Source organism: Indicator indicator, chromosome Z, assembly GCF_027791375.1.
Source record: "Indicator indicator isolate 239-I01 chromosome Z, UM_Iind_1.1, whole genome shotgun sequence".
NCBI lineage: Eukaryota > Metazoa > Chordata > Aves > Piciformes > Indicatoridae > Indicator > Indicator indicator.
In genome coordinates this window covers 30,096,005-30,123,545 of record NC_072053.1, presented here as the reverse complement: position 1 = coordinate 30,123,545, position 27,541 = coordinate 30,096,005, and the positions used below count along the sequence as shown (strand labels likewise).

The 27,541-nt window shown below is 40.7% G+C and overlaps 2 protein-coding genes across 3 annotated transcripts; one reads left to right on the top strand and one right to left on the bottom strand.

Annotated features, from left to right (window-relative positions):
- The first annotated feature begins 3,941 nt into the window (after positions 1-3,941).
- Positions 3,942-9,439, top strand: LOC128979790 (probable dimethyladenosine transferase). Of its 2 annotated transcripts, XM_054398159.1 has the most exons (12): positions 3,942-4,039; positions 4,460-4,533; positions 5,002-5,088; positions 5,472-5,533; positions 5,630-5,723; positions 5,805-5,854; positions 6,651-6,774; positions 6,868-6,960; positions 7,627-7,691; positions 7,985-8,048; positions 8,526-8,632; positions 9,357-9,439. In XM_054398159.1, exons 1-12 carry the CDS (start codon positions 3,979-3,981, stop codon positions 9,397-9,399), a joined length of 924 nt encoding a protein of 307 aa, XP_054254134.1. In that variant the 5' UTR covers positions 3,942-3,978; the 3' UTR covers positions 9,400-9,439. The 2 variants fall into 2 exon arrangements, with proteins under 2 accessions (XP_054254134.1, XP_054254135.1); XM_054398160.1 differs by lacking the exon at positions 4,460-4,533 and having other exon boundaries at positions 4,015-4,039.
- A 2,818-nt stretch (positions 9,440-12,257) lies between these two features.
- LOC128979333 (kinesin-like protein KIF2A) lies at positions 12,258-27,470 on the bottom strand. The gene is made up of 10 exons (XM_054397549.1): positions 27,336-27,470; positions 26,960-27,102; positions 26,037-26,241; positions 22,779-22,889; positions 21,085-21,152; positions 19,100-19,213; positions 17,878-18,028; positions 16,096-16,197; positions 14,203-14,338; positions 12,258-12,420 (listed from the first exon to the last, which is right to left on the bottom strand). The coding sequence occupies exons 1-10, from the start codon at positions 27,468-27,470 to the stop codon at positions 12,335-12,337; spliced, it is 1,251 nt and encodes a 416-aa protein (XP_054253524.1). The 3' UTR covers positions 12,258-12,334.
- Between the last annotated feature and the right edge of the window lie 71 nt (positions 27,471-27,541).

Here is a 27,541-nt window from a genome sequence, read left to right as displayed (position 1 = left end):
TTCTCACTGAGGAAATACTTTGCCATTACCGAACAATACAAAAATCTAAGGCTCTCGGCAGCCTGCAGAAGCCAGATCATACAAAAGGCAAATCCCAAGCTGCACTGGAAAGGCACAGCACCAGGCAGCGAAGGCAGAGCCGCTTGTCCGGGTGACGCAGAGCAGCACCGCTCGCTGCGCTGCAACCCTGAGGCTCCTGCCCCCGAGCGAGGTCTCGCCGTACTCTGATGCCACTTTTACCTTCTTCTCGGCCTACCTTCCCGCCTGCCGGCACAACGCGGCGCGGCGCTAGCCCCGATAGAGTGCCCGGGGCCAGCACTAGCCGGCTGAGCGCTGCGCTACCACCCCGCGCGCCCACCCACCCAGACCGCCGAAATGGGCGGGAGGCCGCGCGCCACGCCGGGGCGGCAGCTCGCAGCCGCCTCCCGGGCCTAGCGGCGCGGCACACGGCGACTGAGGATCCCGGGCGGTGGCGGCGGGCCCCGGGCGGCAGTGGCTCACCTTTGGCAGCCAGCGTCGAGAGGCGGACCCGGTGCCCGAGACCTCCGCCTGCTCCGAAGCTCGCGCCACGAGCCGGGACCAAGTACAGCAACTACAGCACCCCGCCTCCCTCGGCGCGCCGCCGTGACGTTTATGCTCGGCGACACGGCGTAGGGGCGGAGGTTCGAGCGGCGTAGGCAGGGCCGTATGGCGGAAGCTTCTGCCGGCGAATTCTCCGAACTCTCCATCAGAAGAGGGTGGGGCTGCGCCCTCCGCAAACCGTCCGGCAGCTGGCGTCGCTGGGGTCAGCGTAAGGGGGGGCTGTGCTGGGATCCTGGAGAGAAGAGGCTGACTCTCACTTCTCTACAGTCTCCTTTTACGTAGTTGTAGAGAGCAATTAGGTGTTCCCTCAGCCTCCTCCAGGCTTAAACAACCCCGGATCCCTCAGCCACTCCTCGTAAGACCTATTCTCTAGACCCTTCAATTGCCCTTCTCTGGACACGCTTCTCTGTTAAAAAGAATTGTCTCTTACCTCTTTCCCCATGCTTCCTGCTCTTTCAGATTCTCATATGTACCCACAGTTGCCTGGAGCAGGTGTCACTCCTCGTTATTTACCTCTCTTTCCATATCACCTCTCACCACCAGAATAGCCCACACAACCCACTCTCTACTTACTGTTAGTTAAGTAAGGCGCATTTAGCTAGGAAAGTATTCTGTTCCATGTGACATCAGGACTGTGCCTATGCTATGAGAAAAGTGGTGGGCACAGCTCCCTATGGTTTTAGGTGCCCAGATGATGCAGGGGCTGAGTGAAACTCCTGTTTGGAAATTGCTGCTTCACACTGTTTTAGAGGAGCAGTGAAGGTCCATGAAGAGGGACACACTGTTAAGTGGGGAAAGCACTGGTTGTTCTGTCCTTGTTCCTTCTCACACCTAAGAACTCAGGTGCTGGAATGTGTCCAAAGAAGAGCAATAAAGCTGGTGACAGATCTAGAGGACAAGTCTGCTGAGTAGCAGCTGAGGGAAATGGGATTGTTCAGCTTGGAGTAAAGAAGGCTCAGAGGAGCCTTTCTCACTCACTCCAACTACCTAAAAGGTGGTTGAAGCAACATGGAGGTTAGTCTCCCAAGGAACAAATGATAAGAGGAAACAGTCTCAAGTTGTGGTGAGGTTTAGGTTGGACATCAGGAATGATCTCTTCTCCAAAGGGGTTGTCAAAATTTGGAAGAGGCTGCCCAGGGAAGTGGTGACATCACCATCCCTGGAGGGACTGGAAAGCTGTGTAGATGTGGTGCTAAGGGATTTGGTTTAGTGGCGACCTGACACTGCTAACAGTTGGACTTGATCTTAAAGGTCTCTTTCAACCAAAATGACCTTTTTTCTGTGTTTCTAATCCTTCCACATTTTCATGTTCTGCCCACAACCAGAGGACAGGCTGGAGGGGTGGGCTGAGGACAATCTCATGAGGTTCAATATGGCAAATGGCAAGGTCCTGCACCTAGGTTGGGGCAATCCTCGATTATCAATACAGGCTTTGGGGATAATGAAACTGAGAGCAGCCCTCCAGAAAAGGACTTGGGGGTACTGATGGATGAGAAGGAACCTTGGAGCTCATCTGTTCCAACCTCCCCACTATGGACAGAGGTACCTCCTAACTAGGCTTGACTGCATAAGGCCTCATCCAGCCTACCCCTGAACACCCCCAGGGAGGAACCATCCACAACCTCCCTGGACAACCTATTCCAGAGTCTCACCACTCTCATATTGAAGAACTTCTTCCTAAGATCCAGTCTAAAACCATTTCCCCTTGTCCTATTGTTAGACAGCCTTTATGAAAAGTCACTCTCCAGCCTTTCTGTAGGATCCCTTGAGGTAGTGGAAGGAAGCTGTACAGTGTGTGTCCCCCCACACTGAGTCTTCCCTTCTCTAGGCTGAACAACCTCCGCTCCTTCAGCTTGGTCTCATGGCAGATGTGTTTCAGCCCTTGGATCTTCTTTGTGGCCCTCCTCTGGACTTGCTCCAACAGCTCTGTGTTCTTATGATGGGGACAGAACTGAATGCGGTATTCGAGGTAGGGTCTCACAAGAGCAGAATAAAGGGGAAGCTGGACATGAGCCAACAATGCACACTTGCAACGCCAGTCACATTTTGGGCTGCATCAAAAGAAGCATGGGCACCACAGAGGTTGACTCTTCCACTCTGCTCTGGTGAGACCTCAGCTGGAGTACTGTGTCCAACTATGGGGCCCACAACAGAAGAGATATATGGACCTGTGGGTCCAGAGGAGACGACAAAGATGATCAGAGGCTGGAGCACCTCTTCTATAAGGCAGCCTGAGAGAGTTGGGGCTGTTCAGCCTGTAAAAGAGAAGGCTCTGGGGAGACCTTGTAATTACGTTTCAGCATCTGAAGGGGACTGACAGGAAGGCTGGGTAAGGACTGTTGAGAAGTGTGATAAATAAAGATAGGGGATGTAATTTTGCTTCCGCTAATTAAGGGTATAAGTGAGAAAGCAGGAAGAATGTGAAGATCCCACCCCCAAGGCTGGAGCCCACGACATTTCGTGCTGGGTCAGGCACCGGTCCGTGTGTCTGGGACACTTGAGTTCAGAAGTTCAAGCATCCAGTGGCCCCTGAAGAGACCACCACCAGACGTGCAGTGTCAGGATCTCTTCTTATGTGGCAGAGGTTCTTTGTTCTTGGAACTAATCAGGTTGTTGCACAGGAAGAGTTATGTGGAAGGAAAGGTGTACATGCAGGAAAGTATGTACCCAGTGCTATAAATTAAACCTTCTTTAACAGACTTTGTCTCTCAACAAAATTTTTAGGAGTGAGCTTGTTTCTCACGAGAAGAGCATCTACTGATAGGTTGAGGGGCAGTGGTTTGAAACTGGAGCAGGGTAGGTGTCGGCTGGACATAAGGAAGAACTTCTTTACAGTGAGTGGTAAAATACTGAAACACAGGTTGCCCAGGGATGTGGTTGAGGCCCCATCCCTAAGCGACATTCAAGATCCAACTTGATGTGGCTCTGGGCAGCCTGATCTAGTTGGAGGTGTCCCTGCTCACTTCAGGGGCGTTGGACAAGATGACCTTTGAGGGTCACTTCCAACCTGATGCTATCTGTGAAACCCTCCCGACCACACTGCACCACAGAAGTGCAGTGAGGGGCATCCAATGTCACGTGCTGTACCGGCAGCCCTGCAGCTGAATGGCTTTAATCGAGCCGGGTGACGCTCTGCGGGAGTTCCTTTCGGGCGGGGAGGTTTTACTTTTCGTGGAGAGAACGCGCTTTGTGACTCAGAGCCGCGGCTCTGCCGGAAGCACCCCGCCGCCACCAGCACAGCCTGCCGCCACACGAGCACGGCTCGGCTACACCTCCGGCCCGCGAGGGGGCACTGTCCGGCGCGTCGCGCTGCCCTGGCCCCGACGCTGCTCGGGAGCTGCAGTTCCGCACTACACGTGCTCTGGGAGAGGGGCCTTAGTGCTGTCAGTCGCCGCCATGCCCAAGGTGCGGGCCGGGAAACGGCCGCGGAAGGAAAGCCGGGAGGTCCGTGCTACCGGTGAGTGCGGGCCGCGCGTCGCCGCCGGGTACGGAGGCCTGGCAGTCCCGGCCCGGCCTGCACTTGGCCGTGTTCGGCGGTGCCTCGATCCCGGGAGCGGCCTCCCTGGAGGCCCGGGGGAAGGCAGCTTCTGGTGGTATGCGCGGCTTGAGTTGGGAAAAGTGAGAGGGGTTTACGATTCCAGATGCCTGGAGGTTTCAGCACACATAAGCAGCATCTCTACAGGCCTAGTAGGAGGTGCCCTTGCCCATTGCATGGGGGGTTGCAACTAGATAATCCTTAAAGTCCCCTCCAACCCAGAGCGTTCTGTGATTCCATGATTCTGGGAATGCCAGCGGTAGAGAAAAAAAAGGAAGAGTTTTGCCTTCACGTTTTCGCGGGGCGCGCTTGAAGCGAGAGTAGCGCTTCTCTCTGCCTTAGGCATCCTCTTCAACAAAGGAGCCGGCCAGCACATCTTGAAGAATCCCCTCGTCGTCAACAGCATCATCGAGAAGGTGCCTGGAAATGAAACGGGGATCGCCGATGGGCAGGCGGCGGGCGGCAGTGGCCGACCGGGAGCTGCTCTGGGGCCGCGGGCAGGGCGCTTTGGCCCTACACCGCAGGCTGCGCCGGGCAGAGCTGGCCGAGAGTTCCTTGGGAAAGCGTGTCCAGACGCACAGTCCTCTTCCCTGACTCTGGCCTTTTTGTGGTTGTGGAGGGATCTTCCTTCTTTACTGCAGTTAATGCCTTACTTTTGTTTAAAGTGTGGCAACTTGTGTATTTTCCTACGCTTCGCTAAAGATCTGTCATAAATTAGCTTTAAGATATTCTTATTTTCATCGTTCCCCTTTGATGACTTTCTACATCCTTCTCTACTAGCTGTTTGTGGCTTGTTACTGAGCTGCATGTAGCTTTTGTTTTGAAATTAAATGGTTGCTTGAAATGAGTTGTAAAAAAATAACCAAAATGCCGTATGTTCTTAGGCTGCCCTGCGACGTACAGATGTCATTCTGGAAGTAGGCCCGGGAACTGGTAACCTGACAGTAAAGATGTTAGAGAAAGTAAAAAAAGTAAGTGAGGATTTCCCACACACATACGTTGTGTGCCCCCCTGCTCCCACATTATGTCTTAGACTATGACAAACAGAAGGGTCTTCATCTGCTTGGTTCAAATAAGTAGAATTACCTAACACTTGCTTAATTTCAGTGTTTTTTAAGATGTTCATGTAAATGTTGGGCATGATTTTATCAAACTATAGTATTTTTACCTGTTTATGTGGTACAGCTTGCTTGTTTTGAAAAGGCAGGAAGACTCACAGCCTGATAAGGAATTTTGAAGAATTACTTAAACTTGCAACCCTAGATAGTTTGGTTTGGGGTTTTTTTTACACTTGAGATTTTAATCCCAGTTGGGAGGAATTGTATGAAGTAGCAAACACATGCTTTGTTTTCAGGTTATTGCTTGTGAAATTGACCCTAGACTTGTTGGTGAACTTCAGAAGAGAGTTCAGGGCACGTAAGTATCAACTGTGGAAATAACCAGCACTGAAACTGGTGCAAGGGCTTTGGCAACATAGTTCTCTGAGGATAACTACAGTGTATTTTCCCCCAGGTGTCTGGCAAACAAGCTTGAAATCAAAGTTGGCGATATCTTGAAAACAGATTTACCATTCTTTGATGCATGTGTGGCTAACTTGCCTTACCAGGTATAGATTAAACAACATGATAAAACCTTTTAAATTATGATTTCCCAGAGATTAGACTAATGCTATTACTCTTTTCTTCAGATTTCTTCACCTTTTGTTTTCAAGTTGTTGCTTCATAGACCTTTCTTCAGGTATGTGGAAGAACAGAACTCTGTATTACCTCATAGGGAAAAAATATTTTTTTCAAATATTCCAAAATTTATTTTTTTTTTTTAGTTCTTATCATTGGTACATCAGAGATGCACCTTTTTTTTTTCTCTGTAATATGAAACCTCCTAGTGCCTGGAAAATAGTTTATGTCATTGTATTAAGCATGAGGGAAAAATTTGGTCATGGCATCAGTGAGTGTCCAGCTGATGAAAACAAGAAATGCACCTCCTTACACTAGTATTACACTACTAATCTAGGGATAAGGAAAGCGTTGTAGCATTTCAAGTGCCTTCCTATTTGAGAAAGGAAGAACGGGAAGGCTAGAATTAGACAATTAACATCTGGTGTGAAAATGTGACTGCCCAGTTACTTCCATGTGTGTCAACAGTTCTTGATTTTTCTCCCTGAAGCAGTAATGCTAGTGACATTACTAGTCATTTGTTTCAGCTGGAGAGTGGGTGTTTGAAGGGCTCATCATAGTTAATTCAAAATGATGTGTTACAGCCAGGTGCAAAACTCTTGATACCTGCTTCTGTCTCTTTGATGCTGAGCCGTATATCTTTAACATAAAATGAATCAAATTCTGTTGTGGCTTTAGGGATGTTTGGATGGTTCCACCAAGTTTTGTTGTTTTTCATAACAGACTGAACTGATTAAGGCAGAGTTGGTTTATGACAAACTTCTATTGCTTCTCAGTGCTGAGATCTTGTGTTTTCCAGGTGTCTTAGATGGCTTTTGATCACTGTGAATTCATTGTCTCCCTTCTCTTGTTCTCAGGTGTGCAATACTTATGTTTCAAAGGGAATTTGCATGGCGTTTGGTTGCAAAACCAGGAACAAAACTCTACTGCAGACTTTCTATTAATACCCAGTTACTAGCTCGAGTGGACCATCTGATGAAGGTACATCATTCTGAACTATCAAATACAATAATGTTTCTAGGAATGTGAGGATTTGCCTATTGGTGTAGGTGCCTGACTTCTCCTTAATAACAGGTTGGAAAGAACAACTTCAGGCCTCCTCCCAAGGTTGAATCCAGTGTTGTCAGAATAGAGCCAAAGAACCCACCACCTCCTATCAACTTCCAGGTCAGCATCGGGTGCATACTGCCGAACACCAGCTGTTCATTGGCATTTACATAATCCCAAAATGCCTTTACTGATCATTCTTGCGTTAGGATGTTACCTGAATGTGCCACCAGAAATTCAGGTGCAGCTTTGTTTACAGTACTTCTGAGGTGACTGAGCTACCATCTCCATGTCAGTTGGAGAGTTGCTAGTAATAGCAACTGTTAATTGTGGTTCGTATCTCCCAGAAACCCGCCTGGCTGATGACTTTGTTCATTATGATCAAAGGAGTATCTGTGAGAAGTCTTATCCTCAGATGATTGTGTATACTCTCAGAAGACAGGGTTGTAATCTTAATCTTAACTTTTTAAATGCTTTGATTTTCAAGACTTACTTCAGCCTTGCCCAGTGTTGGCTGGATTTTCTGCAAGCATCTCGACTTCTCAGCAAGATCAGGCTAGTAGTGCCTAGGCACAAAAAACCCCAATTATCCAGGGTTTGGTGGGTAAAGTATTTCTCCTTCATTTGTATTGCTTTGTCCAAGACAGGACTGAATTTCTATTGCTTAAAAAATTATTTTCCTGAAAGATTTTTGTTCAGTATTGTTGTGAAATTGTCAATAGTGACTGTCCTTGCTTGTAGGAGCTGTATGTTCCTTTCAGTAAATTCTGAAATTTTTACTTTCAGGAGTGGGATGGCCTGGTAAGGATAGCCTTTGTTAGGAAAAACAAGACACTTTCCGCAGCATTTAAGTAAGTAGCCATCTATTAAGGAAATATTTTCAAAGTTCTACAGCCCATCCAGTTCAACCATTTCTTTCATGCGAATGTATAGCAGTGCTGTATGTGTGCCAGCACTGTGATAAACCATGATGGAGGATTTATGCTGAGGTCACAGGCTTGAGAAGGAAGAAGAAAACCAGGCAGCCATTTAAAAACGTCTCTGCATAGTAGTTGCACTTTTTTATATCAAAGAGTAACAATCAGTCAAGAAAAAAACCAAAACTTAAAGCTTAGTTTTCCTTCTAAATGTTTATTTCTTTCAGGTCAAGCGCTGTAGCGCAGTTGCTGGATCATAATTACCGAATTCATTGTTCCTTACATAATACAGTAAGTTTTTAATATAATAAATTCTGTGTACTGTGGCCTACATACTGAATTTTATGAGTAAGATACCAATATTGGAGAGGTTAACATGTTAAAAGTTTTTACATGAGAATTTGAGAAAGGGAGAAACTCAATTCTAAAAAAGTCTGACAGGGTCAATAAATTGCAGTGAGAAAGCTGAAAGCTGAGTATATTAGTAATGTATTCACTGTACATGTCTCAAGGACTTCCACTAATTTAATAAAAAAAATGTTGTCTGCTTAGCAATACTATTGTGTTTAATTTATAATGAATGAGCTGAGGTATAAACATTCAGATGAAAGAACAGAATACAGTAACCCATATTAGAAAAAAGACAAACTTCTATCATTTGAGACAAGAACTCTTCTAAAAGCAGGGAAATAATAGTTACTTAAATGAAGTTTTTTCCTATGCTAGGAATAAAAAAAAAAAAATGTGTATTCTATTTTCCATTGACAGGAAATACCAGAAAACTTCAAAATTGCAGAGAAGATACAAACAGTACTAAAAAATACAGGTTACTCTGAAAAACGAGCCCGCTCAATGGATATAGATGATTTCATTAGGTATTTTTTCCCCTCTTTATGCCTTTATCATCATCTTCAAATTCTATCTGCATCTGTACCTGTGTAGCACACAGGTTGGTATTGAGTTGCATAGGAATAGTACTCTTTCAGCACCAGACACTCTTTGCTCCCAGTTCTGAACACAAACAAACACTTAAAACTCTCTTACGTGTTTTCATTCCTGCTTACAATATTGAGAAGCAACTAGCTGAAGATCCCCATTCCTGGTATTTGTGTACTGTACCTGTAAAAATAGCTTTAATAATGGAAATGGTTGTTGTAATTTCCCTGGAGACCTACACAACCTTTCCCTCTCTTTGGGGATTAGGTTGTGATCTTTAGCATAATTTGGAAATTTGAGTAATTAACTGCTATATTCTGCTCGCTCTTCTGGTCAGTTAATTTAAGTGGCAAGATGAATCCTTTCCTAATTTAAGATAAAAATTCCTAGCTGTTTCTCAGCTACCACTCTTTAAAGAAAGATAATAAACCTGGGAGGATGCAATATAACTAACCTCCTTGCAAATAACAGCTGCATCTCTAAAACAGCGAATCTGCTAATAACTTCTAGTTTAAGATGTGTAACCATTCTTTATGGCGGTTGGACAGCGATGGCTGTTTTCATGCTGGTTTTGTATGTTCTTTGCCAGCCAGCAGGTCTTAGAAATGCCTGAAGCTGAAGTACAAATTTGTAGAAATTGTAACAAATATTTCTCTTTTTCAGACTGCTGCACGGCTTCAATTCAGAAGGCATCCATTTCTCCTAGATTCTACTAGACGAATGAGGATGTTCTGTATTTTGTCACCCAAAGTGTTACCTAAGTGACTGCAGTAGGACAAGCTCTTCTCACAAAGGCAATGAACCTGAAGACAGCACTAAAACCTTACATCCAGGGAAGAAGCTGCTGCTCTGTATTTCACAAGTGATAACTACTATCATGATGGAAGGGAGTGATGTACTTCCACATGACAGTAATTTTTAAGTATATCAAATAACACGGACTGATGCAGTCGTAATTTACATTTGTAAATTGTGATTTGTAAAGTCTGATTGCAGACTTGACCTCAGTGTATTTTTGCACAATACTCAACGTGGTCTGGGCAACAAAACCAGAGCTGTAGCAATGCCATGTATTGGGGATTTTTTCCATTTGTTCTATCATGTCTTTAAATACCTTCTGTTAATCTGAAGTGCCTGCCTCTTCCATTTGTCCTCTGGTAGCTACTTGCATTCCTAATCTCTCAGTAATCCGCTTCTCTTGCAGAAATCTTAGCAACTGTTTTTCATTTATCTTGCGGGTTTGCTATCATTTACAAAAACATTACCAAGGTATCCGAAACTACCAGTATCATCTCTTCTTACTCCCTCCTTATTGTTGTCAGACTAGTGTAGAAACCAGCAAAAAACTACCAACGTGCCAGTGCTCAGAAGCATACACAGCAGGATTTTTTGTCAGTTGTTAATGTAAGCAGCTATTTTTATAAGAAAAGTACTTCACCCTTCAAGGCAAGGAGGAGTTTGAGCACAGATCAAAGCTTTCAGTGAGCCTTAGAGCACTGCCTACACATCCGTATCCTGACTTACTCAAGTGTCTTAATATAGTTTGTATTAGATACGTTTCTTACTACGGACATGGCAGAGTTTTCCCAAGGAGGTTTGCATTAACTCTGCATAGCAGCGTTTGAAGTTAAAATCCACTTCAATCTGTCTTACGATTCAGGAAAGCAGTAAGTTTGAAGCATCATGCAGTGCTGAAAGCATCACTTCTGTGTACTAACTCTCATCATCTTTTTTTCATGCATAGCCTATCTTTCTAAGACCACAGTCATCTTTGGAGAAGACGCAAATTAGCAAAACCCCTGGATACAACTTCATTTTTATACACATCCAATACCAATTATTTAAAAATCATTGATTCAGAAGCATGTACAGAAATACGGACTTAAATTTCCATGCATCCTAAGAGGTTGTCTATAGTGCTGCTTCACTACACACAGAACCAATACTTAAGAGTGAAATAAGTAGCCATAGCAGTGTGCTCAAACTCAGAAGGAGCAAGGGCTGGGGATGTGTCACACTTCTTAAATGCTTTTGTTTTACAGGACAGGAATAAAGCTTGTCTTGAGTGTTGGTCAAGTAATTCCAGTACATCACAGCAACAGACTGTAGGAATTCAAGTGCTGTAACCAGCCTTATCAGTTTATCTTGATTCTTACTGCTTCAGTATCTAGATCTGACTTGTACAGCAGGCTCTGCCACAAAGGCTGTTTCTTCACCATTTCCTTGCAGCAGACAATCTCCACTTGTATATGCTACCTGACATGTCATTTACAAGGCTTGATAAAAAGCTGCAGAAATCTAGCTGCCTGTGTTTCCTGTCCTTTTTTGGTACCCACTCAAAACCACAGCCAAGTTGTGGCCCTTGGCTTGGAGGAACAGTAGGGAAGCCACTGTGTCTCATGTACGATGTCTTCACAGCCTTTTTAGAAAGTAAGCTTTCTTCAGAGCAGCCTCAAAGAAACCTTCTGGTACCCTGTGATAATGTGTACTATCACGTACCAACACTGCCTTTTGTCATGCTGGCTTTTCCCTTTGAACTATGATGGATAACACCCTTAAAAGTCCAGCAAGGTCTGTGAGATGTTCTGCAAAACTCAATTCAGGACAGTGCTCTGGGGAACAACTTCTGTATGACTTCGTATAGAAGCTCCAGAATAAATAACTCATTCTGAAATGAGAGGCGAATTAAAAAGTGTAATATGCTTACGAAGTGAAACCCTTCCCAAAGCACAACACAACTTTAAGAGAAGTAAAGTCTCATCTGTAGTTTATTTAATAGCTTAATTTATTAAACACATTATGTAAAATCTACATTGTTTCAGTTTTCGTGTTTACACACAGCAGGATTTTTTTTCATTTTTAACCATGATGCAACAAAGAGCTTCCCATAGCCTGCCTTTCCATGGGAGGTACAAACATTGAACACTACAAGAATTCCTGGCTCATTTAACTCTCTCTTCACTGCCTTCCCCTTTATTTCCCTTATATAGGTTTGCATTCCAAAAGTGGTTTTATTTTAAAGAGTTCAAGGGAGAGCCTGCAGATACGAACTCCTGGAAACAAGGAGAACTCCTAGAAAGGTTTACAGTTCTTCATTTGACGTGAAGTTCTTACATGAAAAAAGTCAATCTTTTCTGGATACTGACTTGCAAAAATAACTTGAGTGCCACCACCTAAAAAAGTGTTGATATACATGGCACCGTTTGTAAGACTTCACGTACTCATGGGATTTCTATTAGTGCTACGTAGAGGTATTGTGCAAAATCCTCAAAATGAACATAGGCACAAGGAAATGCTGTGACATTTTAATGGCCACAGTTTTACTCTGTTATTATAAATATGGCAAATATTTCCCAACATAAAATTCACAATTTGAATAAATGAAATATTTTTTAAAAAGTGCTTCACAGATCTGAACCCTGCATGGTTGTGCTGTCTGGTCTAGAAGCATTTTGTAGACATCATAGGAGCATTTCACATATGAAAACGTCATTCAGGTGAATAAGAAACAGGACATTTCCACAGATACTTCTAACATTTTTACACTTTCAAGTTTGAGTTCTTACAGCCACTTGATTTTGTAACAAACGTGTGCTACAGCAGTACAGGATTGTAGACTTCTTGAGCAGCAAAGGCCCATTTCAAAGGGCACGTGATCTTTTTGGGTTGATCTGTTTACTGGCCTGTTCCTCCTCTTGTAGCGCTGTCCGGAAAGATTTCACTTTATCTTTAATGAAAAAGAGAAAATGAGTCCTGATGTGCCTGTGCTCAACACAGATCTTGAAACTAAGCCCTGATGCTCTACATCCCGTCCCTAATGCACAACAAAGAACATTTCTTCACAAAAATAGCTGATGCTACAAACTGCAGAGGACTGACATAAGCTTAATCCAATACTCACTATACAAGCAAGTTGCTTAGCAACTTAGTCCCTTCTTACAGGGACTGGCTTGTCTCTAGGCAGGATAGGTTTGGAAACCACAACTGCATTCCCAGCACGTAACCTGTTCAGACTTAAATTCATACAGAGCATAGGAAGATACACACCACATATGTCCTTTTCCTTCCCAGCACCTTCCAAATTATCCTTAGAGGTATAGAAAATTGTTTACAGTTAGTCACCTCTGCACATTCTAAAACCCAGCAGATTATATTTCTATTTCCCCCTTTTTCTATCAATGTGGAAAAGCATTTGTAATTAAATTGTGTAAGTCATCAAATGTATACAGACCTAAGTATAACAAGAATGGAAAAAAACTGAGAAAGGAAGTGTAACATCCTTTCATATTTCTTTTTCTGTCCCACTCCATTGCCCAATAACATGCCCAAGATTGGGAGGAAAGGAACAAAAATGACAGCATAAAGATGTCACTTCCAGAGCAACAGGAATAGAAGTTAAAACATCCAGTGACCATACTGTGCCATGAGCAGAACATAGAAGATACTTGGAGAAATTATTTTTGACTTAACAGTTCCTCCCTTCCCTAAAAGTATATATGTATCACGCTGCCTGTAAAGGGGCAAGGACCTCTTAGATAGCCTATGCCTCCTGTACATCTTTCCAAAGCAGTATCTAATAAGTTTTCCAAGGTCAGGAAGTCACCTAAACTGTGTGTTTTTTCACTGCCGGTGTCTCAAAATGTTGTCTTCTAAAGAGGGAGCTATCATTCATAACAAAAACAAAGGAATGTACCTCCAAATTTTTGCTGAAGTACACTGGTGCCAATGTATGTTTAAGACAGGCCACATCTGATTTATGTATTCTAGCCTACAGCAGATACTCAGATTGAGTAAAAAGTAATGTTTTATCTTACAAGGAGCTTCTTAACACAGATCAAAAAAATCCCACCCCCACTGTTGAGTCCCCAAGCCCACTCTTGAATTTTTTACAAGTACAGTATCTCTCTTGGAGTCCAAATAGTCACAGAAGCTAAAAAGAAAAATTCATCTGATTTTAGAAGACAAGTGGAAGAGTCAGTTTTGGGCACTAAGAATAATCTGCAGTTTCAAAAAAGAGAGGCTGATAAAATTCAGACAGCCTGCTGAAAGAAAAAAAGTAAGCTAACAACAACTCAGGGCTTGATGCTGCTCTTAAGCAGAGTCTTAAAACTTACAGCAGGGTCCCTGCTACACTACAGAATGTGATAGAGCAAGAACTGGGAATTCCTACTACTTTTTCCTCATGGCATTATCTTCTTTTTTGGCTTTTTGGGCACAGTTTGGATATTCTTTTTCCTTCCTTTCTTGCTTTGGACCAAAGGAAAATTGCAGGATTGAGTTTACATTTCCTGGAAGTAAAGCAAGCATTTTTCCTTTGAACTAGGATGACCTGAGAACAGATACAAACTAATTCCTAGGCAGCGGAATAGCTCTTCCTTACACAGATATTGCAAAGCAGCATAAGGCAAAAAAATACCTGAAACATAACCACTCTTTGCTTTCCTCCTCACTATTACTGCAAGTCTCCCTAGCAGATGAAAACACACAAAAGTGATTAAAAGCAACCTACCTCTAAGTTCGATCAGAATATCAATTTTTTGATCCAGAATTGCTTCAAGTTGGGTAGCATAGGAGTCCACATCATAGTCCGCTTCTTCTGTCATCTTGAGAAGAGATTTTTCATCTTCCAGCCATCTAATAGATTCCTAGACAGAAAGTAAAAAAACCCTCCAATTAAATACATTATCAAAGTTTCAAGACAAGTTTCAAGACAAAAAACTCAGACCTTTTCTCAAGATGACCATACTCGTACTGTCTAGATACCTCAATATAACAGATTTCAATCCTAAAATGAAACCTTTTTTCTAACTCAGCAAACCCGTATGTTTTCTACATGGTTTCTTAATTCCAGTGGCCATACCAGCAGCAGGTGAACCCCAGCTATTCCAGTTCTCTTCAAACTCAGAAGATTAGGTGGTTGTAAAGCTAAGAAACTCACAGAACTTTATGTCATGGTTATGTTCTATTAGGTAGGTACCAAACTTCCAAGTCAGGCTTCAAATATAAGTATAGGCTAGCAGCCACTGACTATAACCATACCGTCACTGCTAGTCAGAGAGCCAAAATAATTCTATCTAGAGCATGATTCATTGCATTGATCCATTTTCAACATTTAGACATCTGGAAGAAAACTGACAGAAGACAACTTCTGCCTGGTACAGCTGCAGATTTTGTATTGGTGCAGTCCACCTCCACACACAGCATAGGCTAACAAGCCACTAACTACCATGCTGTGGAGCGCAGGTTCGTAGGTGTTTCCATTCAGTGACTGTTGAGAGGAGCAGTAATCTCTAGCAGAAGGCCAGATGGACATATAGGTGCAGTAACATCCTAAACTAATACAGCTTGTCTCTCCAGAAGTCACAGGTATTAGGACACAGCTATGCCATACGACTTTCACACTCTTCCATGTTTTACTTCAGGGCTGATGGTTCCTAGAAACTAAATCTTTACATCTGTTGCAAAATGTGTTATTTAGCATCCTACTGTATTATGAACACACATCAGTGTTCCAATAAGTCAGATACCTAAACAGAGCAGATGTGTGTATTCCCTATAGGTTTAATGTTCTGCTGTTCTCCTGCAGCAGACATGCCAAACAGACAGCTTTCCTGAAAGCTCTAAGGCTATGAACAGCAGCAGTTCACATCTCCTTCTGAAAAGTAGTAACTCATACTGATTACTGTAATTTCTTTTGTGACTGTAAAAGGCTTCATCGCTCTGACCAACGTTATGCTGCATGGGCACTATTCTTTCAAAAAACCATACCTAATAGCAAGTGAAAATCTTTATGTATCTGTAGAAAGGAAGCGAACAGGCAGTTAGAAACAGGTATGTCTTCGGGATCTCAGTATCTCAGATACTGAGATACTCAGATACAAAAGGATACTCAGGTGAGATACTTGTAGGGAGAACTGCAGTACCTTCGAGGGAGATGACCAAATAAAAATGGTGCTAATTCAGACATTATTATTAACTGCCAGCTCTAGCCTACAAGTCAGACAGTGAAATGGAAAATCTCAAGACCAGTCTGAACAAACATCTTCCAACACAGTCACTTTTGCTGGAAAAGGACTACAATGAAAATACAGTGAACAGTAAAGAGAGCAAAAAGAAAAAAAGCAACTTTTCTTATGCTGGACAGTTCATTTAGGAATGTTTGTTGAAAAGGAAAATTTTACTAAATTTCTGTGATGATACAGAAATATGCTTGCCTTTCATCAGGAAGACAAAGATTAGTCTGCCACAAGGGGCTTAGCATAATAAAGGAATTCGGCAATCTGAGAGCAGCAGAATGACCAGCAGCAGATAATATACCCTACAGCTTCAAGAGCATGTACTTTCACTGGGAAAATTTGAACCCCTGGATTAGGACAAAACAAAGTACAGCTCCATCTTTTACCTGGAAGACAGCTCTGTGATCTTCTACTACTTGCTCTTCCATTTCTACCATTTGTGACACAGCTTCATGGAAATTAAGCAGCTGTGGAGAAACTTCCTCTTCCTAAAAACAATAGTTAAGCTTGTTAGCCTGGAAAGCACTGTGGCTACAGGAAATATATTAAATGAGATCCATCCCATCACAGAATGCAAAAAGAAATATGGATAGGGCAGAACTTGTCAAAAAACAGAATTTAATATATCTAACAAGAAAACCTCCACAAATGAGCAGAGCAGGCAATAAATTCAAAGTGTTCAAAGTGTTCACGGTGTTAAATGTAATTCATATTCACTAAAAAATTCACAAGGGAAGAATGCTAATTTCTAGTAGGTTTTTAAGACAGAAACTTGGTTTGTGTCAGGGCCTTTTTTATGTATATTACAATAGACAAAAAAAAATTCAGAAAAAGAGAACTGCAATTGCATTCAATAAATTTCAGGAAATCAAAATGAAATTAATACTTTTTTTTTTAGAAAAGTAGAATAGGTGTAAAATGAGTACTTTAAAATGTACATAGTGAGATCAGAAAAATGCATAACAGAATCACAAAATAGGGCACACAGGACTTCTTTAGAAATTGATAAGGAAGGGGAAGGTGACAGGTAGGCTGCAATTAATGTTTGAGCAATACAGTTGAGTTCCTTACATGATGCCTTTGAAATCTCTCTTAAAATATATTGCAAAACTTAAACCAATTCCACAGGAAAAATGAAAAAATATTACATAAAAGGGTATCTGTCTGGAAGGGCTGTTCAGGGAGAAGCTCTAGGAAATCACAGAATGGTAAGGGTTGGAAGGGACCTCTGGTTATCATCTAGTCCAGCCCACCTGCTAAAGCAAGTTCACTTAGAGCTGCACAGGGTTGTGCCCAGGTGGGTTTAGAATCTCTCCAGAGACTCCACAACCTCTCTGGGGAGCCTGTTACAGTGTTCTGTTACCAGCTTGTTCTTAAAAAAAGGCAAGTTACTAAAATAAGAAATACAGCAGAAACCATGAAAAGGTGTCTGAGAAGGCACCTTGTGAAAAATAAGTTCAGATAGAAAGGATTTTTATTTTCTTTCAGCATTTCTGCAAATTGAATTTTAATTCCTGTTGAACATTTTAGGAACAGGGCTAGGAATATTTTAGGACTAGAGCTGATAAACATCAATGAGAAGAAAATGCCCTTTAGAAGATGCCTCTCAGCTCCCTACTCCAGCAGCCAAGATATGCTGGGAACATGATGTGGCTCTCTCCAAACAGTACACTGGAGTACCACCCTGTGAAAATCAGAATATTAACAACAAGAAGGATGGGTAGCCAGATTTCTAAATGCAGAGAAAGGCAACTTCACTTGAAATGGGTGTTGCATGCAAGGAAAATAACACTCAGAAACACAAGAGTGTTAAATAAAACAGAGAGGTGTCCAAGATACTTCTAACCACCTAAAAAAAAAAAATGAAACTGTGCTGGGAAAAAAATGCACACTAAGGAACATCAGAGCCTAGAGCAGACCTTGCCTAGACATTAAAAGTCTTCATCAGCAATGAAGACAAAATAAAGTAAAACATTCTCCTCTTACCCTCCGAGAAACGTTTTTGGTTGTGATTTTATTTGGGAATAAGCATCATAACATAAAGCAATGCACAGGCATGCTGTATTTACTTTATGGTCTTACTAACAGGCTATAAATGCACATTACTCTGGATTCATTCTACCACTGTATTTATCATCTCTGTCCACATAATGCTGTAAACAACTCACATTTTGTTCACAAAGCAGTTTGAGATCATCTCTCTGAGGAGAGCTCCCCACACCCCACTGTGTCTCCAGGTCATCAGTCTGACTGGGAGCAGGGTGTCTAATGGGACAGATATCTCCTACAGCACTAGGAACAACCGTCAGCTCCTTCACCCTACAAGCAGAAGACGTTTCATTGTAAATTAATAACTTCCTGTGCAGAAGAGTTACAACCAAAAATAAAGCTCTATGGGTTTAAGGACAATTAATTCATTTAATAATGATGATGATGATGTCAGCTTCACAAATTTAATGTACTTTCAAGTGACAAAAATGTATTAGTCCAACTTCTGAAAACCATGGACCACTGCATTTCAACTACTTTCATGCAGATCACAGTCCAACTTCTATCACGAGGCATTTTCTGATTGAAATCTTGCTACTCATTAACAGCTGAGAGGGCAAAACTCCTTAACCAGGAGTAATATTTGAGAGAAAACTTCATTAAGCAGCCTAAACCTGAACATCTTTCTTTTCCTGTGTGCACAATTGTGCTGTAAAAAAAGTTAGTCGATCAGTACACCACTACTTTTTACAAACAAATCCACCAAGAATTCTGAAGAAAATAATTTGCAAACAAGAATCTCAGAGAATGAATAGAGCCTTTAATTAAGATAATTTCAAACATTAAAATATCTTACTAAAATGTTAGGCTCTTTGCAGCATGAAAATAGTTCAAACATTGGTAATAATTCTGTCAATTGAAAGCCCATTTAAAAGCAAGTTTACAAAACAGCCAGATGGAAGTTTGTAAGTATAGCAAGTTTGAGAACATCTTAATTCTTTTACATGAAAAAAAAAGAAATCGAGTAGCACGCACTTACTTTTTAAGAGACATATGTGTGAGAATTGTTTTCTCTTTTAATGAGAGATATTCAAATTGCCTTAAACATAGTCTTTTCAGATTTGGTCCACTAAATATACAAAGGTGACATCACCGTTTAAAAAAAAATTAAAATGTATGAAGGAAACTAGCAAGCCTGGATACAGAGTGGATGTTTAAGGAGGGTGAACAAAATACTGGCAAGATGATTGCAGATCATGCAGAACCATCACCTGCCAAACGTAATTAAAAAAAAGTATATGCGACTCAAGGCAAGGGAGCTAATGAAAGGTTGGTCTGTAAAATTACATAGTCAAAAAGAAAACTAAAAAATAAAGATTCCATGTATAGAATGAAGTAGACCTGGTGATTGAAGGAGAAAAGTCGTCATACTCATAGGAAGGAGAGAGATCAGAGCGACTGCCACTACCCTGTGAGAAGGGAATGTCCGAAGGACGAATTCCAAATTCCTTTACTCTGCAGCAGCAAAATACAGCAGCAAATTAAAAGAAAATGTTCTCATGAACACAGTTAAAATTACAAGTCTTTGTTTAGCATACTTCTTTAATACTTTAACTATTAAATTGTTTTTATATTATAACACAAATATGCCAATATTTTGAACCTTCTGCAAACAGACTTACAGATCACTAACAAAATCAGTGTTGCTAATTTGCAGGGAAGTGTAACAACAGTGTTTTCAGAAGAGCACTTCCAGATTTTTGTGCTGTTAATGAAATTTGCTCTACATTCAATATTCCACTAAATGTCTTTTTTTTTAAATAGCAAGCCACTACAGCTACAAACCTTTACATTCTATTCTGTCCCCTGGTTTACACTGCATGAGCTCTGATGTCCAGTAGTTAAAACCTAATTGTATTATGAAAATGATAAATTCCTAGAAAAACGTAAAATACTACACAAAACAGAGGAAGCCAGTTTAGAGAGACATTTACTCCATAAAAACTTAACACCAAAGGGAAGAAACAGTTTTCTGTTCCATGTACTAGAAATACACAGAGACATTCAGATAATGAGAGGAGTGGGTGGCAACCTTTCACACCAGCCCTTTGTGCCCAAATAGTGACGGGATTGGGTGCCCAGCCAAGCAGGAGCCTAAGTGATTCTGCTTGATCTTTCACTGGTAACAAGCAGCCCACTAGATGGCAGACTATTCTGGCAGAACCAGGGTTTCTGAGGCCCAGAGGCCTATTTGTCTCCTTTGTCCTTTGCACTAAAGCCTGAGGGGGGTCTATGGTGACAAGTGCAACTACAGGGTGTCATGGGTTAAGCTGAATATTTGCTGCTGTTAATCAAAACCATCCTGCCTTATGCCAGCTTCAAAATGAAAGTGTTGGCTGGAGCAAAGTATTATGGGGCTTGAAGTTCAGATTGTAACATGAAAGGCTTCCCGTTCCAGTTGCTGCTTTTAGGTTCTGGGTTTTGGGTGCTGGCTCTTTTTTCCACAAGGACGGCAAGGACAGGCGTGGGAGACGGTTAGCTCTGTTTTCTGCTTTATGTTGGATTTTTTTGTTTGCATTTCACTGCGATTTTTCTGCAAACAGGCTAAGTTGAGGTAATTGTGCATTGTAGTACTAGCTAAGGTAATATCTCATTTATATTAAATATTTTTTAATTTCAACTCTTTTTATCTCATCCCAGAGTTTTTGAGTGTTACTTCTCCCTCCCGTCTGTGTTGGAAGGGAACAGGCAGGTTAATCCGTTACAGTGTGTTAACCTGTTACAAGGGACAAGCAGGACCTGATCACCCTCCCTCCACAGACACTAAACAAAGGAGAATGTAGTGGGGGAAGGCTCCTTTCACACTGACGGAAGAGAGAAAGCAGTACAGGTCTCAGAAACGCTGTGTTAGCCTCTGGAGGTGCTGATTTCTCCCCACTGATTATTAACTGACTCTTTACTGAGGGGCCTCGACTATTTATCTGAAGTTGGAAAGCACAAATTTTCATATGTATGTATGAAAGGGAGTAGCAACTGCATGCAATTCCACCAAGGGGATGAAAAAAATATTTACATTGCTGAAAGGTATTTCAGCTAAGAACCCAGGGAATCATCATACCAACTACCCTTAATGAAAGAGATGGTGCCTCGAGAGCATTACCCACCTCTGGATAATGGCTTATATGCAGTTTCTATTGTTACAGTTGTAGAAAGTCACACAATTTAAATATCACCCTGGGTCAGTAATTTGCTTTGAGTCTTACTAAGTGATCTAAGTATAATAAAATTATTCAAGTAGCTAAATAATTATACCTCATAGAGCAACACTATTCCAAATGTCAGTAATAAACAGCCAGTATAGTTATAAGCAGTAGCATTTCCCATACCTGTTTGCGTATCTCAATGTATTTAGAGTGTTTTCACACGATGCCATCCCTGGAGAAATTGTAGCAATCTGGAGAAAAGCAAGCCACACACTGACACATCACTCTGTACAGATGAAACAGTAAATAAACTCTTCTTCTTTTTTCAACTCTCCAATTCAATTTATTTTCTGCAAAAACTGCCTGCTATGCACAGCTGTGCATATGCAACAACCTCTCAGAGAAAGAGATGTCAAGTCAAAGCTTAAATGCAAATTTTTTAACCTTACCTGGAACATTAAAAAGTCACAGAAATTCAGGCAATTTCCCCCACCTCACAGTCTTTCTAACAAAATATGCAAATGCAAAACTTTAACTGTAAAAATAAAAGACTCCTCAAAAAACGGAAATTGAGTACTGCATTCAGTTTTGGGCACTGCAGTATAAGAGATGTATTGAGGTGCTGGAGCAGGTCCAGAGAAGGGCAATGAAGCTGGTGAGGAGTCTGGAGAACATGTCTTATGAGAAGCAGCTGAGGGAGCTGGGATAGTTTCGTCTAGCGAAGGCCAAGGGGAGATCTCATTGCTCTTTTCAACTACCTGAAAGGAGGTAGCACTAAGCCAGGTGTTGGTCTCTTACATAACTAGTGATAGGATGAGAGGAAATGGCCTCATGGTGTGCCAAGGGAGGTTTAGATTGGATATTAGAAAAGAATTCTTTACTGTAAGAGTGGTCAGGCATTGAAGTAGGTTGCCCAGGGAGGGAATAGGAGTCACCATCCCTGGAACTGTTCAAAAGAGGCGTAGATGTGGCACTTCAGGGCATTGTTTAGTGGCAAAGGTAGCTGAGAGTCAGACTTGATGATTTTAGAGATCTTTTCCAACCTTTACAATTCTATGAAATATGTAGCTCAGCAGAAGGTAAGTCTACTAAGTCCTGCAAATAATTAACAGATTGGGTTTTTTTTGTCTCTTGGTAAGCTGTTCTCCATTCAATCAGACTCCCTACTGACTTAAGAGATCTTTTTGCCCACAGTATAAAACTGTACTTAATAATATTAAAGATCAGCTTGTATCTACCTATTTATTTAGGTAGAGATATTTTTTCTCAATTAGAAGTTACCTGTAACAATACTTCATAGCTAACTTATTGGACATATCTGGAATCCATAAGTCTTTCCTTTTCCAGTAAAGTAACATACCCTGAAGATCTCACCTTCTTCCAGCACTCAGGAAAACACACTAAGAAACTGCTATCAGTAGCATCATTGCTTGTCTCAGTTTCTCTCAGTAGGGTAGTTTTTTTCACCTATGCTTCTTTCAGGAGAGCCATAAAGTCACTACTTAGGGCAAGCACCTCTATGATACTACACGCTAATATTTTTGTGGCAGTATGGCAACAGGAGACTGATACTGATGAAGTTGGGTCAGCTGTCCTGGTCATGCTCCCTCCCAGCTTCTTGTGCATCTGCTTGCTGGCAGAGCATTGCAAGTGGAAAAGTCCTTAACTGAGGATAAGCACTACTTAACAACTACTGAAAACATCAGTGATCTCACACTAAATCCAAAATACAGCACTGTACCAGCTATTAAGACAAAAAAAAAAAGAAAAAAAACAAAACAAAAAAACACACCTCTATCCCAGCTGAAATCAGGACAATTCTCAGCATATTTTCTCTTTGTAATTGCTAGAACAAACAGTTAACCAGATCAACTTACCATGCAGGTACGGGAGTTTTCTCCTATGAATGAATCTCGTAGCACCTGAGTAAGTTTACTTGCTCGGAAGGGTGTATGAGGCTTATTTCGGCCTAAGGCTCTAATGCACTCCTGAAAGACCAAACAGGTTTATGTATCTTTAACATGGGTTAATTCGATATAAGAAAAAATGCAATTCAAAGGAAAAGAAAATACATGCCTGAATTGTGTTGCTGTCCCCAAAACATCATTAAAATTTACTATTAAAGACTGGATTCAAGAAGCTTTAGGCTTTGACCTCTCATTAAGTTCAGCAGAGAGGCAGGAACTGAAAAAGAATGTAGGAGCCTAAAAAATTTCTGAATCTCATTTATTTACATCTATTGTATCCAACAACAAAACAAAACAAAAGATCAGTATTGATGTTAAATGACTACATTAACACTTATTTCTGATTATCAGCTGCAAAAGCCTGAATGATTGACAGCCTCTGCCAGCAGGAATAGTGTGGACAGCGACATTAGAAGCAGCAACTTTGATTCTGGCTCTATGACCAACACTCTTTAAAGCTCAGAAGACACCAATTTTTCTGAAAGCTTCCAGAGGTCACAAACCTAGTGAGCAATGCTCTCTATTGACATACTCAGTATTGGAAGATGCTTGAAAACTTAAGTGATCTCCAGTTTTAAAACATTCTTCATGTGAAAAAAAAGGGATGAAGTCTCTTCTTTTACTCACAAGGGTATTGGGCTAAACTAATATTTGTAATTAGCTGGAAAGTTCCAGTGAGAAATACTATACAGCTGTATAGACTATGAAATTACTATGAAGTTACAGCAGTGTAAACCAAGATCTGTGCTGTTGTTCTGATTGTCATATTTTGATCATTAATTCCAGGTTTTGCCTTTGCCTTACTTAATACTTCAGGCAACTCTTCAGATGCGTGGCTTACTTGGTAGTTTCAATATGTCTACACATAGAACTTCAAACGATCGTACTTCAAAAAAAGCTTTTCAAACTAGAGCTTTGCTTTTAGCAGCAGTAATAGGTAGAATTGCATTTCTCTTATATGAATAGTTCTGCAGTAGCTCAGCTAATCCTCAAGCTGCAAACATATTCTTATGGCCTTTAAAAACTTCCTAGAAACAGTTTCTTTCAAAAGCCAGGCTAAAAACTGTGGGATGATAATCCAAGAAAATGTTGCAACTGTGAAATAGCGTAATCCAGAACTGAAAACAGGCTCAGAATAAAACTGCCATGATACAGAACAGAACAAACACAAGGGCAAGTTGACTTTTAAGTGCTTATTTAAAAAAAAACTCACCAGCTGAATTTTACAGAATGGACACAGCTCAGATAAACAGAAAGACTGGAGCTTGTGGAACGTGAATTCCACATGCAAATGCTAAAAAGGACTCATAGGTGAGCAAGGCAGTGCATTCCTTAGATTTTTTTGAATTTGTACATTAATGCTATACTTACATAAGGAGAAAAAAAGGTTCAACAGGAAGCGGGGCAACAGGTTTTCAACAAGTGACATCACAAACTAAACCCAGTAATAAATGTATATATTGAATTACTGATATAGCAACTGTCAAGTTTAATTAAAGTATTTTAATTATCTGTGACAATTTTTAGTTAGCTCACTCCTGAAAAATTAGAGTTGTATTATCTCCTTAATTGTAATAGGATTATTGGAAGACACTGCCAGCCTCTAAACTAAAGGGTTTTTAACTACTTTTGCTTTTCATCACAACTCAGAAAACCAAGTAACAAAGTAACAATGCTACTTCCATGTAGAGACATTACAGAAATAAATTCCTGTACCAAAAATGTGAACATATTAAAGATAGGATTGATATCCAGATGCAAATAGTAAATCTTGGATTACCATCAAAGACCACTCAGACCACTCCTCAGAACATACTAGTTTAATTTGAATTTGACAGTAACTTCAAGGGTCTTGGAATACAGATGCAAAAAGCTGTGTAATGTTTTTGGGGATAGGTGAAAAACGGAAAACTAACATCATTTAGAAAGTTGTAGCTTATGGCACTATTGTTAAGATCTCTGCAAGTCCTCCCCCCTTTTTTTTTCCCCGCTGATATAATGTTGTATGAAAATGAAATGTGTTGTAAGGGTATGGCACTGAAGGCACCAGCCAGTTAAAAAAAAAAAAAAAATCAGTATATAAACTAGGGGAAAAAAAAAAAAAAAAAGAGAACCAGCTTTATTCAATCACACTTAGAGACAAGTGATAAAGTCAACACAACGTTGCTTGAATTATTTACTTCACTGTGAAAGCAAAGTAGGCCACAGTTTTTGGAACTGCTGTTTCTACTTTTTCAACATGCCATACAATTTTGTAACACACATTACACGTTACAGTTCTGTGGTGTTTTGTGAGATCTGCTTAGAATCAGATACAAGTCTTCTCCCAAGTTTATACTGGGCATAAAAAAGTAAGCACAGTGATTTCAGTGGTTATATTCTTTATATAAAACTACAGTGCTGGTGCTGAGAGTAGGTAACCAAATCCCAACTAACAGCAGAGAGAAGTTCTGAGATGCACAGAACTACTGTTTCCCCAGTTGCGACCAAAAAGCTACTTTCCTACTGAAACTTTTTTTCAAACATAATAATAATTTTAAAAAACGGCAGCACATGAATAAATAATATTTCTTAGCTCTCTTGATGTGTCCTGGTTTAGTGTATGAAAATCTGTAAAGTGACTGTGTATCAGACAATCTGCTATAGAGTAGTCAAAAAATAGATTCCAACTTTCAAGAGTTATTTTAATCTATTTGTTAGTTCCTTCTGAATAGGCTGCTGTTGTGTTGCTTTAGTGAATTAATTAACAGCCATACATAAATATGCTGTAAAGGCAATTTTACGGAAAAATGAGTTGATCGGTAAGAATATTTCCACTTAGCATTTCAGCCCTTGAGTACCCAAGTCAATCATCTGTCCTCCCATCTTAGATACGTATCAGGAAAGTCTTCAAATTCAACTGTTGGGGACTTCTCCTTGAGGTTGTTTTGTTTTGTTTTTTAACTGCATGCAAGTTTATAGCACAATGTTTCTGCAATGTTTCTACTTGGTAATTACCAAGTGTTCCTTCAGGCATTTAGAGGAAAAAAATCAATGCATTATTTTACCTCTCACATCAGTAGACAATGTAGACAAGCAAAGCCTACAAAAACATTGGTTTTAATAGTCACTGCTATTAGATGTAGATGGCTTCCACCTACTATGAGGCAACGGAAACTTTTCAGTTACCTTGAGTGCTAAAAGGCTCTTGTTAATTTCTGCGCCTTCCAGTCGAGTCTGCCTGTCTGCACTGGAAGTATCTGCTCCTCTTTCATTACCAGCCAAATCAATCAGAGAAAATTTACCATGCAATTTCCCTTTCCTTCTGAGAATAATCTGAAACACTGCATGGCTTCGAGATGAGTGTGCATTTGCAGATGTCTGGCCAGACGTCCTTTAAACAAAAGGAGAGGAGGGAAGGACATGAACAGGTGAAGGACCACACATGTTAAACACACTAACCCCAGAATGCTGTTTTTATCAGGGCAAAGTTCTGTATTTTCTTATGCGTGCTGCGAGCACATCTAATGTTCTGGTGGACATAGACAGAACCTTAATAACTGCATATACATAGTACAATTATAACTATTTCTTCCAACTCTTCAAACAGAAATGGAAGATTAGTAACACTTTACCTCCCTTTTGAAAGCAAAAATAATCAGATCTTTGAAGGTTTCAGAATATCAGAGCTTACATGTAAAATGCTGATGGTATTTTTATCTAATCAGACAGCACTCAATGCACAAGGGTAATTTCAAAACCAACGTATTCTTAAAAAAAAAAAAACATATGCTTAGCCTTTGTCACTATGCATCAAAGTCTTTTCCAGTTGAAGAATCTGGCAGTATTCCAGATTATAAATTACATGAATTTAAGCCAGTAAGATGTTTACATAATGCATGCAGTTCACATCCTGCAGAAAAATCAGTGATTTCTCTCTAGCAAACTCTAAATCTGTTTGTTTAAAAGGTAAGCACACTTTTACCTGCAGCCAACATCCTCAAAAAATCTACTGCATAAGAAAAAGCCATCACCATGAAGAACTCCCCCAGAAAATCTTGATCTGATTCTTTAACATACAATGAACAACTGGCTTAAGCTACGGGAGATACCTGCAGCGGTTGCCTATTTCGATAACCTTAAGAACATCTTCAACACATTTGACTTCCTGTTCCTGTAATCCCACCACCTGGACTTGCTGTTTACCATCTTCTAACACTCTTAGTTTTGTCTTCCTGTTCAACAAATCAAAAACCTTAGGGAGGGAAACAGAACAGTTAAAGGGCAGATTTAAAAGACATTTCTGTTTCAAATCCTGTATCAAAATATGCAAAGCATTCCATGAAAAAACATGATTAGAAGGGGAGTGTAAAGAATTATTTGAAATAAAGCTTTTAGTACAAAGAGGACGAAGATCTTTATGCGACAAGCTCAAAACCTTGTTTGTGAAAAAATACCCCCTTCCTCAAAGAAAGATAAGGTACTTACCTTACCACTGTAGATCTCAAAAAATGTTGCATACACTTGAAGTTCTAGCTTCGTATAGTTTGCTTTCTTTAGCATTAAAAAGACATCTCGAGCTGTGAATAGATTTCCAGAATAATAACAAATCTTGTTATGCATTTTTATTTACTGAAAACTCATTAATGTCCACCAGTCTATTTCACAGCACCTCTCATATTTTACAATTTTAA

Bases quoted from the DNA above. Each gene is read 5' to 3' on its own strand.
- LOC128979790 (XM_054398159.1), top strand. From the start codon at position 3,979: ATGCCCAAGGTGCGGGCCGGGAAACGGCCGCGGAAGGAAAGCCGGGAG. The intron at 7,692-7,984 runs GTAAGTAGCCAT...TATTTCTTTCAG, and splicing joins ACACTTTCCGCAGCATTTAA to GTCAAGCGCTGTAGCGCAGT. The intron at 8,049-8,525 runs GTAAGTTTTTAA...TTCCATTGACAG, and splicing joins ATTGTTCCTTACATAATACA to GAAATACCAGAAAACTTCAA.
- LOC128979333 (XM_054397549.1), bottom strand. From the start codon at position 27,470: ATGCATAACAAGATTTGTTATTATTCTGGAAATCTATTCACAGCTCGA. The intron at 21,153-22,778 runs GTAAGTTGATCT...GCTTTTCTCCAG, and splicing joins AAAACTCCCGTACCTGCATG to ATTGCTACAATTTCTCCAGG. The intron at 16,198-17,877 runs GTGAGTTGTTTA...TATTGTTTTTAG, and splicing joins AACTGCTTTGTGAACAAAAT to GAAGAGGAAGTTTCTCCACA.